Source organism: Apteryx mantelli, chromosome 2 (assembly GCF_036417845.1).
Source record: "Apteryx mantelli isolate bAptMan1 chromosome 2, bAptMan1.hap1, whole genome shotgun sequence".
NCBI classification, from domain to species: Eukaryota; Metazoa; Chordata; class Aves; order Apterygiformes; family Apterygidae; genus Apteryx; species Apteryx mantelli.
The window spans coordinates 168,042,905-168,058,583 of record NC_089979.1 but is presented as its reverse complement, the minus strand read 5'-3'; the positions used below and the strand labels follow the sequence as shown (position 1 = coordinate 168,058,583).

General features: G+C 43.0%; 1 protein-coding gene across 1 annotated transcript in view; it reads left to right on the top strand.

The window, feature by feature from the left end:
• Positions 1-15,679, top strand: part of LOC136991345 (obscurin-like) — a 144,635-nt gene that overhangs the window by 21,757 nt on the left and 107,199 nt on the right. The window contains 8 exon segments of the mRNA XM_067292211.1: positions 7,999-8,265; positions 8,810-8,922; positions 9,686-9,839; positions 11,452-11,613; positions 12,174-12,278; positions 12,962-13,228; positions 13,864-14,133; positions 15,249-15,515. Of these exon segments, the coding sequence (XP_067148312.1) occupies positions 7,999-8,265; positions 8,810-8,922; positions 9,686-9,839; positions 11,452-11,613; positions 12,174-12,278; positions 12,962-13,228; positions 13,864-14,133; positions 15,249-15,515 (1,605 nt within the window).

Below are 15,679 nucleotides of genomic sequence, written 5' to 3'. Positions count from 1 at the left end.
TCTGGCTAGCTTCCATCGCCTATCTCCTCGACATTCTTCCGCACTTTCCCATACACATGCATATTTGGCCCTGTGATAAATTAATACCTAATGTAGATATAAGTGTATGTATTTATTCGTGTCCACACAATTCCTCAAAGCACTGTGTGTCCGTATTTTGTTTCAGCACTTGCAACTTTCATAAATAAAGAGAAAACTGGAGGAATTATCAGAGTCATCACTGGAAAACAGGCTGAATTTGTTTCTGAGACCTCTGAAGCCAACATCATGGTTAAGTGGTACAAAGATGGCAAAGAAATCACAGCAAGCAAGAAATTCACTTTGGAAGATAAGGGCAAACTGCATAGGCTTGTGGCTTCAGCTGTGGCGAAAGAAGATGAGGGAACATACACCTGCAAAACTGGAGATGACACTCTTATTTTTGATTTAAAAGTCTCAGGTAAGTTCATGATCAAAATTTGGGATCAGGTTGTATTACACACTCAGGACTTGGCTCATTATACCTGTTACTTCTTAGATTACCAGTTTTTGGGGCCAGGATTGCATAGTACTATTTCAGAGGCTCTAACCCTATTCAAATCCACAATGCAGGCAAATAATATAACCATGCTGTTATGTATTCAGGTCAGCTCAAGGCTTTACTAGGGTTGGATTCATGACTCAAACCACCTCACTTGTTGGACAGGCTGAGAGCCATGTCTGGCCTGTATTCTTTCAGTTTAACAATTGCTCCACCATTTACGCTGTCTTTGAACCTCCTGACTGAAGTGGTACTAAAGTCTTACCGTGAAAGTCCTGTGTCCTCCTTTGACAAGCTTAACTTCTGATGCAGACAGTCAAGTACCTCCTGTTATTCCTAAAGGACACTGTGATCTCTGAGACAGCTACGTATGCTCCCTTAGGTACTGCAAGTGAAGCCATTAGCTGATGGCACGTGCCCATCAGCATAAAGCACGTGTAAAGCACGTGCCTATCAGGTCAAGTCCAAAAGGGAAATGCCTGCCACTGATGTATTCCAGTGCAGGACAGAGCCGGAGTATAAGATGGCACAAGAAATTCTTTGAAATGCAGTATCTGTGAAATTCAGCTGATTCAATTTGCGTAGCCTGGTGGGAACCTCTCCTCTAAAAGTAGTGTTCTGGCTTACGTTTTCAGCCTAATTTTTACCAAGTCTTAAGATACACATTGAAACACCAGTGAAACTTTCTCACAGTGTGTCTACATGCTGCAATGCAATACAATTTAAGAGAAGTAATGGTTGAGTGTCATGCAAAGCTACGTGCTTGTGACCTGTACATCCATATTACTATGATGCTCTCCATAGATTAATTAGAAACTCAGCAGGGCTGATTGATCTAGCAAAGCACTGGACTTGAGAGATTGCTAGAGGGTGTACTGAGCTAGAGGAATTGCTTCCAGTTTCCAGCTGTTGTTTGCTCAAGTATTCACGTTGCATCATGCCTCCAGTTCTCTTTGGTTGAGAATCCAATACTTTGCAATTTCACTTTGGGTGTAATTCATAGTCCTTGACTTTACTTATTGGAAAATTGCTCTAAAATAGTCAGCTAGGATCCATCTGAACTGGTTGATGCAGAGTAAAGGTACCCCCAGAGGACAATGTTTATGATCTGATGAGAGGTATTTAGGACAGATTAAAAAATATATATATTTTCTGGAACTGCCTTTACACATCAAGTGTAGAAGGAGTTTGCATGATTACCTGAAACAGGGTACCTAAATTTTTGATGGCTGAATGTAGGTTCAGTGGATCCCCCCTATAGCTCCCATTACAACACATCACGTGGTTCAGACAAATAAAATCAATATCTGCAAAATATCTGTGAATCCCTGTGAACTTCTTGGTGAACAGGGGTTGAACTACAGCCTGTTAACAACACTAGCTAGGACAACTTCCACCTTGTTTCATATTTCACCACAAAAAGTTTCCAGAGTGCTGATAAGAAGCACTGCACAATCAAGGAAGGAAATTAGGGCAGGGAAGTAATCTGCCTTTTATGGTAATGAGTTATCCCATTAATCTTGAACAGCAGGACTCTGGAGGGACTATCCTTCCTTGGTAATCTAATTTTTTAAAATAGATTGCTCCTAGTGATTACAATTTTTAATGAAATATTTGTTCCCTGATGCCACATGCCTGGCATGGGTGCAGCATACCAGTTGTCCTTGGGATACTTCTTAGCGACTGAAAACAACAGTTGCTGCAAAAAGAGATGCAATACTAAGCTAAGGTTGCTTATAACTGATAGCCTTCAGCTTGCTCTTCAGGCAAGCGCTGGTGTGGTGGAGTCAAGGGTATGAAATACCTGACATGCTCATCAGATACTGCTCGTTAGTGAGTGGCAAGGTGTGTTGGATACACTTTCTCACATTTCACAAACAAAGTACCTGTCTCCGCTTAGTTGCCTTCGCTTCTACCTTGAGAAATACATTGGCAAAAAATTAAATGGATAAAAGTGCTGTATCGTTGCTGCATACATGATGCATGCTGTTTGTGTGTGCATATGCACAGCTCATATATATGAGCGCCAGCCTATGCAGCCAGCAGGATGTGAGCTGAGGTATCAAAGCAGGAATCTCTACCGCTGGAGCTAAATGAGTTGTGAGCAGTTGCGAGTTCTCTGCTGTGAGGATCAGTTTCAGCAGGCAGATGTGACTCACATATTACTTGGTCCTCTTGAAAGTGGAGAATGTCTTATCAATGAGATTACCCACATGTACCCTGATCTGGTCTGGGGAAGAATTTATCCAGTGGGACAGGTCATGTGAACGAGGGGTTGCAGATATGGGCTCCGAAATACGTAAAAGAAGGTTTTTCGTCACTTTTAACAAGCTTCTCAGAGACTTCTTAGATCTTCTCAAAACTGTCTGTGGACTCGAACGTCAACACATGTTCCCTAAAGCTTGCTTGAAATCAGAAACAGTGAGCGGTGATTAAAGTGTCAGTAACCTGAATGCATCTCAGCTTGATTTGAAAGAGCCGGGAAGCGGGACAGAGGAACGAGACTGAGCTGTTACTGAGAGCAGTTGTCTAAAGATGAGAGAAGGAGCTTGTAGCATCTGTCAGAAAGTTGGGGCATCAACATTTATGTTTGTGATGACACAGGAGCTGTGAAATAAAGCAGAGAGACTTCACCTGTGAGGCTTTATGATCTCATGATGTTGGGCCAGATTCTGCTCATGGCTATGTGTAGATACGGTTCTGTTAGTAGAAACCACCTTGTCTATGCTCTGTAGCAGCATGCATGCCTGATTCCCAGACAGGAGGCAAGAAATGACCGCACATTAGTTAGGTGGATTTTGGTTATGACTACAGATAGGAATAGATCCACATCTATCTAGAAGCTATTCTCTTCTGACATAGGGCTAAGTATTAATGTCACAGTGTGCACCTGGTAGGCTGATAGCTTGTCAGGGTAGACAGGAGCAGGGTATCAGGAAGTCCACTTGCACTGTAGCTAATCACCACTTCAGAAGAATGAAAATACAATTACAAGCATTTTCCAATTCCGTGTATTTGACCAAAGCGTATTGAGTGTTATTTGTATGAAATTACATGTCGAGGACTGATTCTCCTGCCATTTTACTCATGGAAACAGTCACACTGAATGCGGTGAGGTTTATCATTGTTAATAAAGTATTCTCATATATATATATAAATGTGTGTGTGTGTGAGAGAGGGATACACACACATATATACGATAGAATAGTTTATTCATATGTATACATATATTAAAGGCCCTAAAGAGACTATGAGCGTGAATTTCTGTATCCCAGACTTCTTTTTTATCAAGGCTTGAGGCAGCTTTTTTGCCTGGATTCATCCATACCCAGCTCCCAAACAGGAAACCAACAGATACCAACTCTCTGGATGATTTAGAACTTGGACAGTGAGTTTCCTAGTGCAGACACCTCTGCTGTAACTTGGAGAGGATTTTTCTGGCTGGTAACCGTAGTTCGTTGTCATCATCACGCTCAGTGACATCATCACGCTCAGCGTCATCGATGACACACTGTCACAATTATGTTGCAACAGCACCTCCCCGCCACCCGTGCCTATATACATTTACTCCTCCGGCGCTGAGCAGTCAGCACGGTGATGTGACTAGCAGAGGAGTAACATCTTTCTTAGCCTTGTGCTGAGTAAGGCTGAGTAAGCCTGAGTCAAAGCAGAAGATGTTTTCTGCTTTGTTTCTTCTTCTTCTTCTTCTTTTCTTACTTCTTTCAGAGGAACCTAGGAAATTTGTAAACAAGCCCCAAGCGACTCTAGAACTAATAGTCAGTGCTTATGAGAACCTTGAGCTGCTATGTGAGGTGTCAGCAGCAAATGGAGCTGTGGTATGGAAGAAGAACCAAACTGAGATTAAGCAGGACCAGAAATTAGTAGTCACCTCTCAGGGAACACAGTGTAAGCTCACGATCTTGAACGTGACTCAGCAGGACCAAGGGAGCTATAGCTGTGAAACAGAGGATGAAAAACTAACATTCCAAGTCAAAGTCAGAGGTGAGAAAATGTTAGAAATGGCAAAGATAAAGGAATGCGCCGTTTTGGATAGCACCTTACCTTCAGGGGGTCATTTCACCGCCTCTCTGGGGTGAAATATTTCAGCTGTAGTTACTTGATTTTCAGCCAAGTGTCATACCAACATGTGTTTGCTTTTTTTTTTTTTTATACACACATTTTTTTCTTTCATGACTAACTGCAACTGCAGCAAATGGTGGGCATGGAGGCTAATATCTGCACCTCTCGCAATCACCTGATGTGTCTGCAGAAGCACTCCTGCAGAACTACAGTGAAAGGCCATAGCAGCGGTAGAGGGGTAGATAAAAAGGGAGGGGGAGGTGAAGAACTCTGGAGGGGGAATCACTGAATTTGAGTGACCCAAATAGGTAGAGGGGACAGCTGGACTATCAATGAGGAATTTTGTTTCGACATAAATTAAAATCTGATAGAGCACAAGTGGTAGATTCTGCAATTAGCAGAGAGAGATTGAACCTCGGAAACAGGTTGGGTCTGGTACATGGGAGAGCCATCTGAAGCATGGTCCTTGAGTAGCCTGGTACTTGAGGTCATAAACACATTGAACAGTTACAGACATGTTCAACTGGATTTGGGTTGAATTTAACAGCCTTTCATCCAACTCTTCCCCAAACATTTCTTTCATCAGAAGCTGTCACTGGCTATGGAACTGTAGTTTTCAAGCCGTGATAAGTGGTCCAACGCTGGTCTACTGAGTGATATTTACGCAGCAGCATTTAGAGGAACCTTATTTCGTTGTGTCTGTACTGAGAAAGTTGGGGAGTTGATAGGGGTGTACTGTCCTAAAAATTTTGAAATAGCTGCGCTAGATGTATCCGTGGCCTGTCGAATCCAAAGGTGATGACTGTTCATTGCGAGTACTGTGTTTGTAATGACCAGTAGTGCGTCCAAAAATGCTTCTTTGTATTTTCATTATTCTCTTTAAACAACTTGATTTGGAGTCAGAGGATTTAGGCCTTTCACTCTGACTACAGTGGAGTTTCCTTTTGTCTCAGTATATTTTTTGCAAGATGTTCAGAGGTGCAGTAAACTTTATCTTAGGCTCCAGATGGCTATGGGCATGTCAGATACGTTCTGAGTGGTCATTTCTGAATTGGCTGATAAGAAGGGCTTTTTGTTTGTTTTATTCAAAGTAATAATACTGTGCTGCCTTTGTTTGTAGGCCAGATGCCTCCCTGTAAACTTTACAGTTCTTGTCTCCAATTCTGACGGAACAGGGAATCTGTTCTCTCTTCTGCTTTCCTATGGCATCAGGCACACTGGGAGCCTAATCCTGGCAGAGGTCTGGCACTTTATCAGCTATGTAGAGGAGCAACCGCACTGGGAATCTATTGACTTTCCTGCTTGCCCGCATGCTAGAGACCTGAAGTCCTTGCAGGACGTAGCTCGCGTTCTGTTCTCTTGTAAAGGTTGCAGTCTTTACTGCTCTCTTAGTGCCTTGGGGCATCCTGCTCTCCTCGGTCTTCTGTGAGCAATATGCAATTGCTCCTGTAGCATAATGCTTTGCTGCTCCCCGTAGCATATGCTATAAACCATCAGCTGTTAGGTGTCCCCACGCTGTGCGCTATAGACAGACTGTGAGTTGGGGACCTCAGGCTGTTTCTCCTGAGTTGCACAGCTCATGCTTTTGGCTCTGGAAATTGCCAGCTTCAATGCAGGATGGATAACAGCGAGGATAGGCTTGAGAGACGTCATTCAGAGAAAACGCAAAATGGGCATTAATAGAAAGAGCACGGCACGGTTTGGAGGGAGCTAGGTTCACGCTCAGCTGTTGATGCCAACTTGTCCATTAGTCCAGAGGTGTAGGGAAATTCAGGGTTGTTAGATTTGAATTTCTCTATCTGAGGGCTATTCTTAGCTGTCTGCCTCAGAAAACAAAGGTTTTCAGTTCTCTTTCAAACTGGATGACTTCATGGCTGCGCAGGGTAATGTAACACCTTTCCCCCTCTGTCGTAAGCGGAGAGTGCTTGCCTAGCTACAGTTGCTGTATTTCTCATGTGTACGACTGTAACATGACATGCGAGTCCCGCAGCTCATTGGAAAATGATCTAGTGTGAAAATCAAGAGGGATTATGAGTACTCTTTGAGTGGCTGGCTCCTTCATGCAGAAATCCTCATCTTACCAGGTTATCCCAAAGTGCTGTGGCTTTCCGAATCTTAATTTATCCTGTTACCATTGCGCTCGGAGAGCTTTTCAGAGCTCCTGTGCTCCAGTGTTCCACTGGTAGCACAAAACCTTCCCTTTTAAAGGACAGCTTGAAGGTTAGATGCTCAGTATTGAGTGCTGGGGGTAGCTACTGGCCCTTTGATTTAATGTAGGAAGAAGTGAATGCTGCACACCTTGTGGGCTGAATTAAATATGTGGCTGAAAGAGCTGATTCTGCAAGCTCCTTATCTTGAACGTTCACTGCATGCAGTGAATTGCTTTTAAAATCCTTATATGAAGCGGGCCAAAGCTCTGGGGCTTGAAATCCTTTTTTCTCAGTGTTAGTGGAACTTCGTTAACCACTCCAACCTAAGACTTGGAAGTGTCATCTGCAGTGAATACTTGCTTAGCTTGAAAATAGATTTCTGAGGCAAATTAATGATTAGTGGCAGTCATTTGAAGTCAGTCGTTGTTATCTTTGAGATCAGTTTGAATCCAGAAGAACTACTAATCACAAGTCAGGCTGATTAAGCTGATTAAAAGATTTAGTTGCATTTTCTCTCATTATAAAAATGTTTAATATTAAAGGAGGAGAATGCAGAACACAAGCAAGTAGCCTATCTGGAATATTCCTGCCCTGCTAATCTGTCATTTTAAACACAACACCCATTTACGCAGACTGATTTGGAACTCATTTGGTTAGTGTGCCATACATGTTCGTGGTCCAATTTGTAGACTGAGGCTGAAATGTTAATATTTTTGCAGCCAGTTTTGCATGCAAACCATGGTGTGCGCTTGAGGTCTTTTAGATGTCTGAATGCTGCTTGAATCTACAAGTCAGCTGAAATGTCCCTTTGGGGAGTTTCACATCACCCACCACAGGCCACGTACTCTTGCCTGTTAATGAGCAAGCCTTGTGGTCTCCAACAGTCCTCCTACAGTCAATGTCAACAGAGGAACTCCTCCGGTTCAGAGCACGTAAGCTGGCTTCCTGCTGCGGCATGCTCCCTGCAGGACCCGTCCCTCTCTGCGGACGGTGCGATATTGTCAGTAAGCCTATGGCGTGGATCCCGGGGTTGCATGTACTGCCGTGGTCAGCAGCATAGGAACTTGACCTGAACTTACCCCACTCCTTACCCTCCCAGGCAGCTGCTGCCACTCAGAGTGCAGACATGATAGAGACAGCGTGCAGAGAAGTGGAAGTCATCAAGGAGGAGAAGAGGATGGTGCTAGGAGGCTGCAGAGAGTGGCTGGGGGGAGGAAGGCAGTGGCAAAGGTTATTATTGTTTTCCAGTGAGGAAGATCAACCTGATAAAAGGTCTTCAGCCTGTCAAAGTGTGTGAGAAAGGGACCGCCACCTTTGAGGTGGAGGTGTCGCACGAGGACGTGGAAGGAATCTGGCAGAAAGATGGTGTTCGGCTGAAGCCTTCCCCAAATGTCCGTATTGATGTCGTGGGGAAGAAACATTCACTGACTCTCTCTTCTGTGAACCTTGAAGATGCAGGGCTCATCTCCTTCAAGGCAGACGGCATTCATTCATCAGGGAGGCTTGATGTGACAGGTACACAGACCCCAAAGTCTCAGGCTCTGATTGGTGTGGGAAGTGGGTCATTAGCCACAGTGGGATCCCTTTGGACACGTCTGCGATAACGGGTGACTACAAGATGTTTCTGAAGCTATGCACATCAGTGTGTTCTGCAACATTACCACATTTCCCTTCGTGCATTGTACCTGTTGTTTGTAATCTATTACCTGTTATAAAAGCCTAAAAATTTTCTCAGTACTGAACGATCAAAAAAAAAAAAAAAAAGGAAAGGTACAGGTCCTGTCTTTCATGAAGAAGCTGCTCTAGCTGTGCTTTCTTCAAGTGCCTTCTGAGGCCTCACGTTTCCATTGGCAACTACATAACAGTCCCTCTGTTATTAACAGGATTGTTGTAATGTAATTGTCAACAGCACAACCAATGATAATGTGCTCAAAAGAACAGGATTTTGTTTTTCACTTAGAAGTTACGTTAAGCATGTAAGATAGGCTGTTATTCCTTGTGCCAGATGCTTCTAGCAAATCTAATTCCCCATTAACTGGACTTCCTTTTCTTTTTGCAGAACTGCCTGTGAAAATCAGCAAGCCTTTGTCAAGCATGAGTGTAACTCAGAAGGACAAGGTCACATTTGAGTGTGAGCTGTCCAGGCCCAATGTGGATGTTAAGTGGTTCAAGGTACAGCACTTAATGGACGGTGACATTTTCACTTCTAATGTCCCTGGAAGTCAATGAGAGCCTTTTATTTCACTTCCAAGAGACGTGGGGCTGAGCCTTTGCTATTTAGCTCTTAATGTGGCTCTCTTGTCCTTATATTCCTTTACTTGCACAGTTTATCTCTCTGTGGGTTATTTATTTACCAGATCATTTTGAGTGCATTTATCAGGTTAAAAGTTAAGCTCCTCTTGAATTTATAGTGAACTCCTGAACTGTTGTTGCACAGAGTGGGAGCCCTGCTGTCGACAGAAGCACAGTCTTGGGATTCACTTCACACGTAGCAGTTCTCACCCAGGATTTTTAGCCAAGTTGGGAATTGAGGCTTAGGGTGAAGCCTTGATTCCTTTTGCACCTGACAGTCTGGAGATGAGCTCAGGCATTACACGTACCTTCCTTGTAGCTCAGCTGATTCTTTGTTTGAGTGGAGATAATAGCATTTCTTCAAAGTAATGTCTTAAGGGGCTAATTGCCAACCCTGTACAGTGCCGTGAGCCTGCAAACAGGTATTTCAGATCAACCAATAATTGATGCATGTTCTGTAACCATTCGTGGTTCTTGAAAAATTTGACCATGCTTAAATTTTGGCATATGCTGAAGTTACATTAAGCACAATCCCACTAAGTCCCTTGAGACAGGTGAATTAGGCAAAGATCTGAATGCTTGCTTTGCTCAGCGCAGACATGGAATAGTTGATGGTGATTTGGTTTGGCCTTTTCCCTTCTAGGATGGGAAGCAGCTTCAGCAAAGTAAAAACGTGGGGATTATTTCCCAGGGAACTAAGAGAAGCCTTATTATTCACAAGTGCGAATATGAAGACCAAGGAACATATGTATGTGAAGCAGCTGACGACAAGACGTCAGCTACGCTACAGGTTCACGGTATGTTTGACTGAATGAGGAAATGACCCCTAATGCAATATTCGGCTTCACAGCAAGAAATGCTTCATGGGCAGTTTGTGCATTTCTCTGTTACTCGTTATGAGTAATGTTCTCTTCCTAGTGCGAAAATATTGACAGAACTGTCGTGTGCTTGTTTTATCCCTGGATGAGTGTTTTTGGAAGAGATGCTAACATAGTTTTACACTTGTCGTAAGTGTGTTCTACTCTCTGGTTTTAAGTTGTTTCTAGATTGGCAAGTTAACAAATAATAGACGGCCTGGCACAAAGCAGGGATCCGAGGGCTGGCATGCACACAGTTTGGTTCAGCTTCTGCCGCTGTCACACCTGAGTAGGAACTGGACAAGCTCTGGGTATGATCTCAAGATCTGCCCCACTTTTTATGCTGTAAATGCTAAGGTAGAGTAGGAAAGTGTCACGATTTCTTACTGCATCTCTGCTTTATGCTCAAGACACTTTTCCCTCTGTGTACTGTGCTGTGCAGCTGTTTAGGCACCAGATGGATTTTCTCACCAGCCTCTGAAGCGCCAGAGACAAGCCAGTGCTGAAGGCCAGTTCCTGAATGGATAGGTCTGGTATTCCCTGGCAGATGTTACTTTCCAGGGAGACATCTGAAAATATAGACCAGCTCTTTCCTATTCCTTGCTAGATGCTGTCCTCCTGTGGCCACTTGGGTACAGCGTGAGCAGTATCTTCATGAATGTCCTGTCCTGTTCCATTGCTCTGCTAAACTCCCTTTTTCTCCCTGCCTTTGTGGTTGGGATGGGTTGCTGTTTGAGTGCTGTCTGGTTTACGTCCCGTTGCTGATCCAGGGTTTATCAGGGCCTTCCTTTCCGAAAGGGGAGGGCTGCAGTAACAAACAGAGGCTGGATCGGTTCTGACACAAGTAAGTGCAGGGCTGTGGAGTTAAAGGGCATCATGCCCAGCTGAAGGCGCTCTGAAGCAAAGCATCTCATGCTGTACAACACCTGGTTGAGGTCTCTGTGGCCCTAGGAGATCCAGGTACACTGGAGAAGGTGTGAGAGGGCAGCATGCAGAGAAGGACCGAAACCACGCTGCCGAGGGCAGATAAAACCTCAAAGCGATTGCGCTAAAACACCCTGAGCTGCTTTAAGCCCCATATCCAGTTATCTGCCACTCTCTGCTCTATGAAAAGTGCAGTTGCTGTTTTTAAGAAGATAACAGAAGAGCAGCTTCAACCATCAGCCCAGCAACCAGTTCCCAGTAGTGGCCCGTGGTAGATGCCTAGGAGAAAGCATAAGGTTTGTAGTAACACCAGAGGTTGTAGGCTTGTGTTTAATTTTCCTTGGTGATTATCTTCCATGAATGTGTTTAATTTCTTTTAAAACCCATATAAGTTCTGGCATCCCCAAAATCCTGTTGCAGCAAGCTCCACTGTAGCTGGTAACTCTACCTGCAGATTCAAGGGTAAAATGTATTTACTGTGTTGCAGAGAGAAACCATCCGGGAAAGGAAGTTGGTTTAGAATAAAACACAAGTTGTTATCCCATTTTTCCAAGCAAGCGTGCAGAAGTTAAACATGCTGCACTCAGTTATGGACATGCCGCAATAAATATTTGTCACTATTTCACAGCCCGAGATATCAAGATTATTAAACCACTGGAAGACGTGGAAGTGAATGAATACGAGAGTGCCTCTTTTGTCTGTGAGATTTCACACGATGAGGTCCAAACCCAGTGGTACAAAGATGACAACAAGCTGAAGGCTGCTGACAATATTAAAATGCGTCAAGATGGTAGGGAGTAAAAGGGGGGTGTCATTTTTGAGTGGAGGGGATTGGGGTGGGTGCTGGAAAACACTGAGAAAAGAACTTTTGGTGTTGGATGCTAAGCACAAAGGGCTGACCTTCAAAATCCAGTTAAGAAGGTCCAGCAGGGAGTTGTCCTATGTTTTAGGGCTGCAGCTAAGCTGGACCTCTGACGCAGTGGGAGCTTTAATGAAGGGAAACCTGACATTAAATAAATAATTAGTGTGTGCACAAGAAAAGAAAAAGGCTCCTGGTCGGTCAGTTCGATCCCTCTAAGGCACAGGAATTTGTATTTGCTGACAGTGGGAGGGGTCCCTCTGTTTCAAGTACTTTCCAGATGGTGGCAACCACAGTCAGTCCATCCTTGGTGGAGCAGAGGCTCGGTTACTCTTTGATGCGGGCTTAGAGGAAGCGGTCAGCCTCGCTGCCGTGAAAACAGGTGGTGATGCACTGAAACCAGACGGGCAGTGCTCGAGCTCGCGGCATGCCTCGGAGGATGGCGTGGCTTCCTCAGAGGAGGATACATGTGCTTGTGTGTCTGTTCTCAGGAAAGACCTATTCGCTGACTTACATGCGTGTCCAAGTCGAGGACGCCGCAGAGATCAAATTTGTAGCGGGAAAGGCAGAATCTTGCGCCCACCTTACGGTGAAAGGTAATTGTACTTTTGATGACAATGGTGCTTAAACTGTCTCTTGTTACAAACTAAGCAATTTCCCTCACTTTCAATGGAAAGAAAATTGAGCATCACCTAGAGTTTTCAGGGAAAGAAGAACCCTTACCTACCTTTTTGCGTATGAAATATCAGCCTCACTGTTGGGGATTTCCTTTGGCTAAATAACACAGAATTTATTTTATCAGAAAGGAGATGGTGTTTTTCTACCTTTAGACATTAGGAGTCATGTTTAAACTCTGAGGGAAAACACTGCAGTTTGTCTTTCTCTTGCATTCTCTCTTTTTTATGTTTAAATAGAATACAGCATTTTTTGTGTTTAACTTAGCATAATAAAAAGAGAGAGAACAAACACTTTTAAATTAATACACTGAAGAGCAACCCAGGAAATCTGAGATCAGTCCCTGGCTTTGCTGCAGCACTGCCGTGTAATGTTGAATAAAAGTGTCTCTGCAGCTCAGCCCTCCAAGTGGTAAAACAGAGATAACAAAGACTTCCTTTCCTGAGCTCTTTACTTACTGTGTGTTAGTTCAGGGCTTGATAAAGTGGGGATTCCTGCCATCATCCAAATAACTGATCAGAAAAGAAATATTGCTAATGAGTTTTCATTTGGCAGCCTTCAGTACAACTGCACTAACTATTGCGTATTTTTTAATTCCTTTTAGAGCTACCTGTAAAAATTGTGAGGCCTTTGCGAGATAAGATTGCTCTTGAAAAGCACCGTGGATTCCTAGAGTGCCAAGTGTCTCGTGCAAGTGCCAAAGTCAGATGGTATAAGAAGGATGTTGAAATTCACCCTGGTGACAAATATGAAATTGTCAGCGATGGTGTCTATCGGAAACTCATCATCAATGATGCAGATTATGAAGATGAGGACACGTACACTTGCGATGCCTTCGATGACAAAAGCAGTGCTCATTTCTTTGTTGAAGGTAGTAAACCATTTTTTCCCTCCAGGATACATTGGAAGAAAAATTGGTTGGTCCAGAAAGCCTTCTTCACTTACCCTAAAACAGGCACTAATTAAAAGTATTTTAATTAAGTGGTGATTTTTTTTCTGAAGTCCATTGGTATTGCTTCCTTTTAGAATTATGAGAGCAGGAACATCCTGAAAAATGAATATATAGTACCTAAGAAAAGTGATGAAATTCCTGTTCCGGAGAACTTTACCAGATGTACTGGAGAAAGTCTGTTGTTCAGAGAAATGTTGCTGTAGCTAACCAAAGACTTTCTTGTTATCAGCATCTGCATTTCAGTGAACTTTCTATTCCATCTTCTAATGCCTCGTGTTTGATATCAGGATAGGAAGGTGGCATTCTGTTTTACAAATAGGACGGGGAATCAGGAGATCTGGATTCTCTGGATGCTGTGTCACAGTCTTACAGTCTGATCTGTGACCAGATATATATATGTTTCTTTATCTAAAAATGGATGTTTTAAGGCTTATTGAGGTGATAAGTGCAGTATTCAAGTGAAGTAAAGATGATATGAGCATGCAGGATGATCATGAAAGAGTCCTTTCACGACTCCTAAATCCCCTTTTTCTCTTGTTCCCTCCTTCATCCAGAGCAATCCATTAGTATTGTAAAGGAGTTGTGTGATGAGGATGTGACTGAGCCTGAAGAAGCCAGATTTGAATGTGAGATATCCATTCCATCTGTGAAACCCCCGAAATGGTCTCTGTGTGGAGAAGTCTTGCAGGCTAGCAGAAACATTATCATGCAGCAAGAAGGCACCATCCACCGGCTGGCCCTGCTGAAAACCTCTGCTGATATGACAGGCACCATTCAGTTCTCAATTGGCAAATCAAAATCCACAGCAAACCTGCTTGTCAGAGGTAATATGTCCTAGTTTGAATTAGATCATGAGAGATCCCTCCTTCTCCCAGTCCCTGGAAAATAATTGTTCAGGCTTACTGTTTAATGTGCACGCTTCACTGCTTGGGGGCTTGGAAATGTATGTATACCTGGACGATCTGCTTAGTCCCCAGCTGGTTGTTGGACGCAATGTCGGATGCTCTAAATGAGACGACAGTGTCTCAGGAAGTGTCTTAGATTAGATGATGAGTTTGATGTGCTTGGTTTTCAAATCTCTTGAGCTAAGACTAGTTGAGTCACAATAAGATACCATAAAATTAAAGACAAAAGAAGTGCCTCAGGTAGCAGGGAACTGACTTTTGAGACTTTTGGTTGTTGTTTTTTATAATATTCTAAATTGTAGCATTAAAAAATATAGAATTTGTAAGTTTATTAATACCTCTAAAATCAAATCACCGTAAAATCAAGGAAGAAATACCTTAAAGAGTTTGCTCCTTAAAGGGAGCAATCATAATTCAGTTGAGTGCTATCTTTTTGTTCCTTGCTCTATTATTTCTAATTTTTACTCACTAAAAGTGGTTTCCGCTTTTTTTATTATTATTATTATTATTATTAACTATACCAAAGTATTCAGAGCAGATTAAATTTGCCAGGAGAGTTTCTTTTGTCCCATTTCTGAACTAGAAATGTTTGATAGCACATTTACTGAATCCATTTTGTCATTGATTTGATCTGAGACAAAGCTTAAAGTCTTTCTGTCTTCTGCTGTCACCGTGGTAAATATCTCCAGTCACCTCCTGTAGTTCTTGTTTTGATTTTAATTCATTCCTATTTGAATAAAATCCTCAATTAGAGAGAAGCTGAATAAACACAGAACGAGAACTTGACCATGCATTTGATAGTTAATATACAGTATTTTCTTATAGAAGTATCATCATCAGCATTCCCTATAGATTATCATGTCCCTGTAGCTTCAAACTGGCCTCTCAGCAAATCAGCCCTGTGACAGGAACTTGTAGCATCATCTGAACGGTCCCAAAACAGTGGCCTTTGTATTAATTGACATGAAACAGAGATTTGAAACTTTTCTTCAGCTTGCCCTCATCCGTTCTTCTTTTCCAACCCTGCTTTGCAGATTGCAATATACAGATCACCAGGAAGATGGAAGATAAGATAGTTTTGGAACGTCGTTCAGTCATCCTATCATGTGACTTCAAGCCTTCTCCAAAGGCTGTGAAATGGTTCAAGGGCCAAACAGCCATTGAGCCCTCTGAGAAGTACAAAATCAAGCGGGAGAAGCATTCAGCAGAGCTCAAGATTCTCAAGGTGAAGCCTGAGGATGCTGGTGTGTACATGTGCAGGGCGGGAAACGCAGAGACCGAAGCCATGCTGACCGTTGAAGGTACGAGCAGTTTGCAGCAAGCAGGCTGGCCTGTTGCATGTCCTTTCTGATTTAGTATTTCGCTCTACGTTTCTCTTCTTGAATTGTGGTCGATTCCCACAGTTCTCTTCTAATTTTATATGAATGTAATGTTTTAAGTGCACTGACTATTTCTGATGTGCACT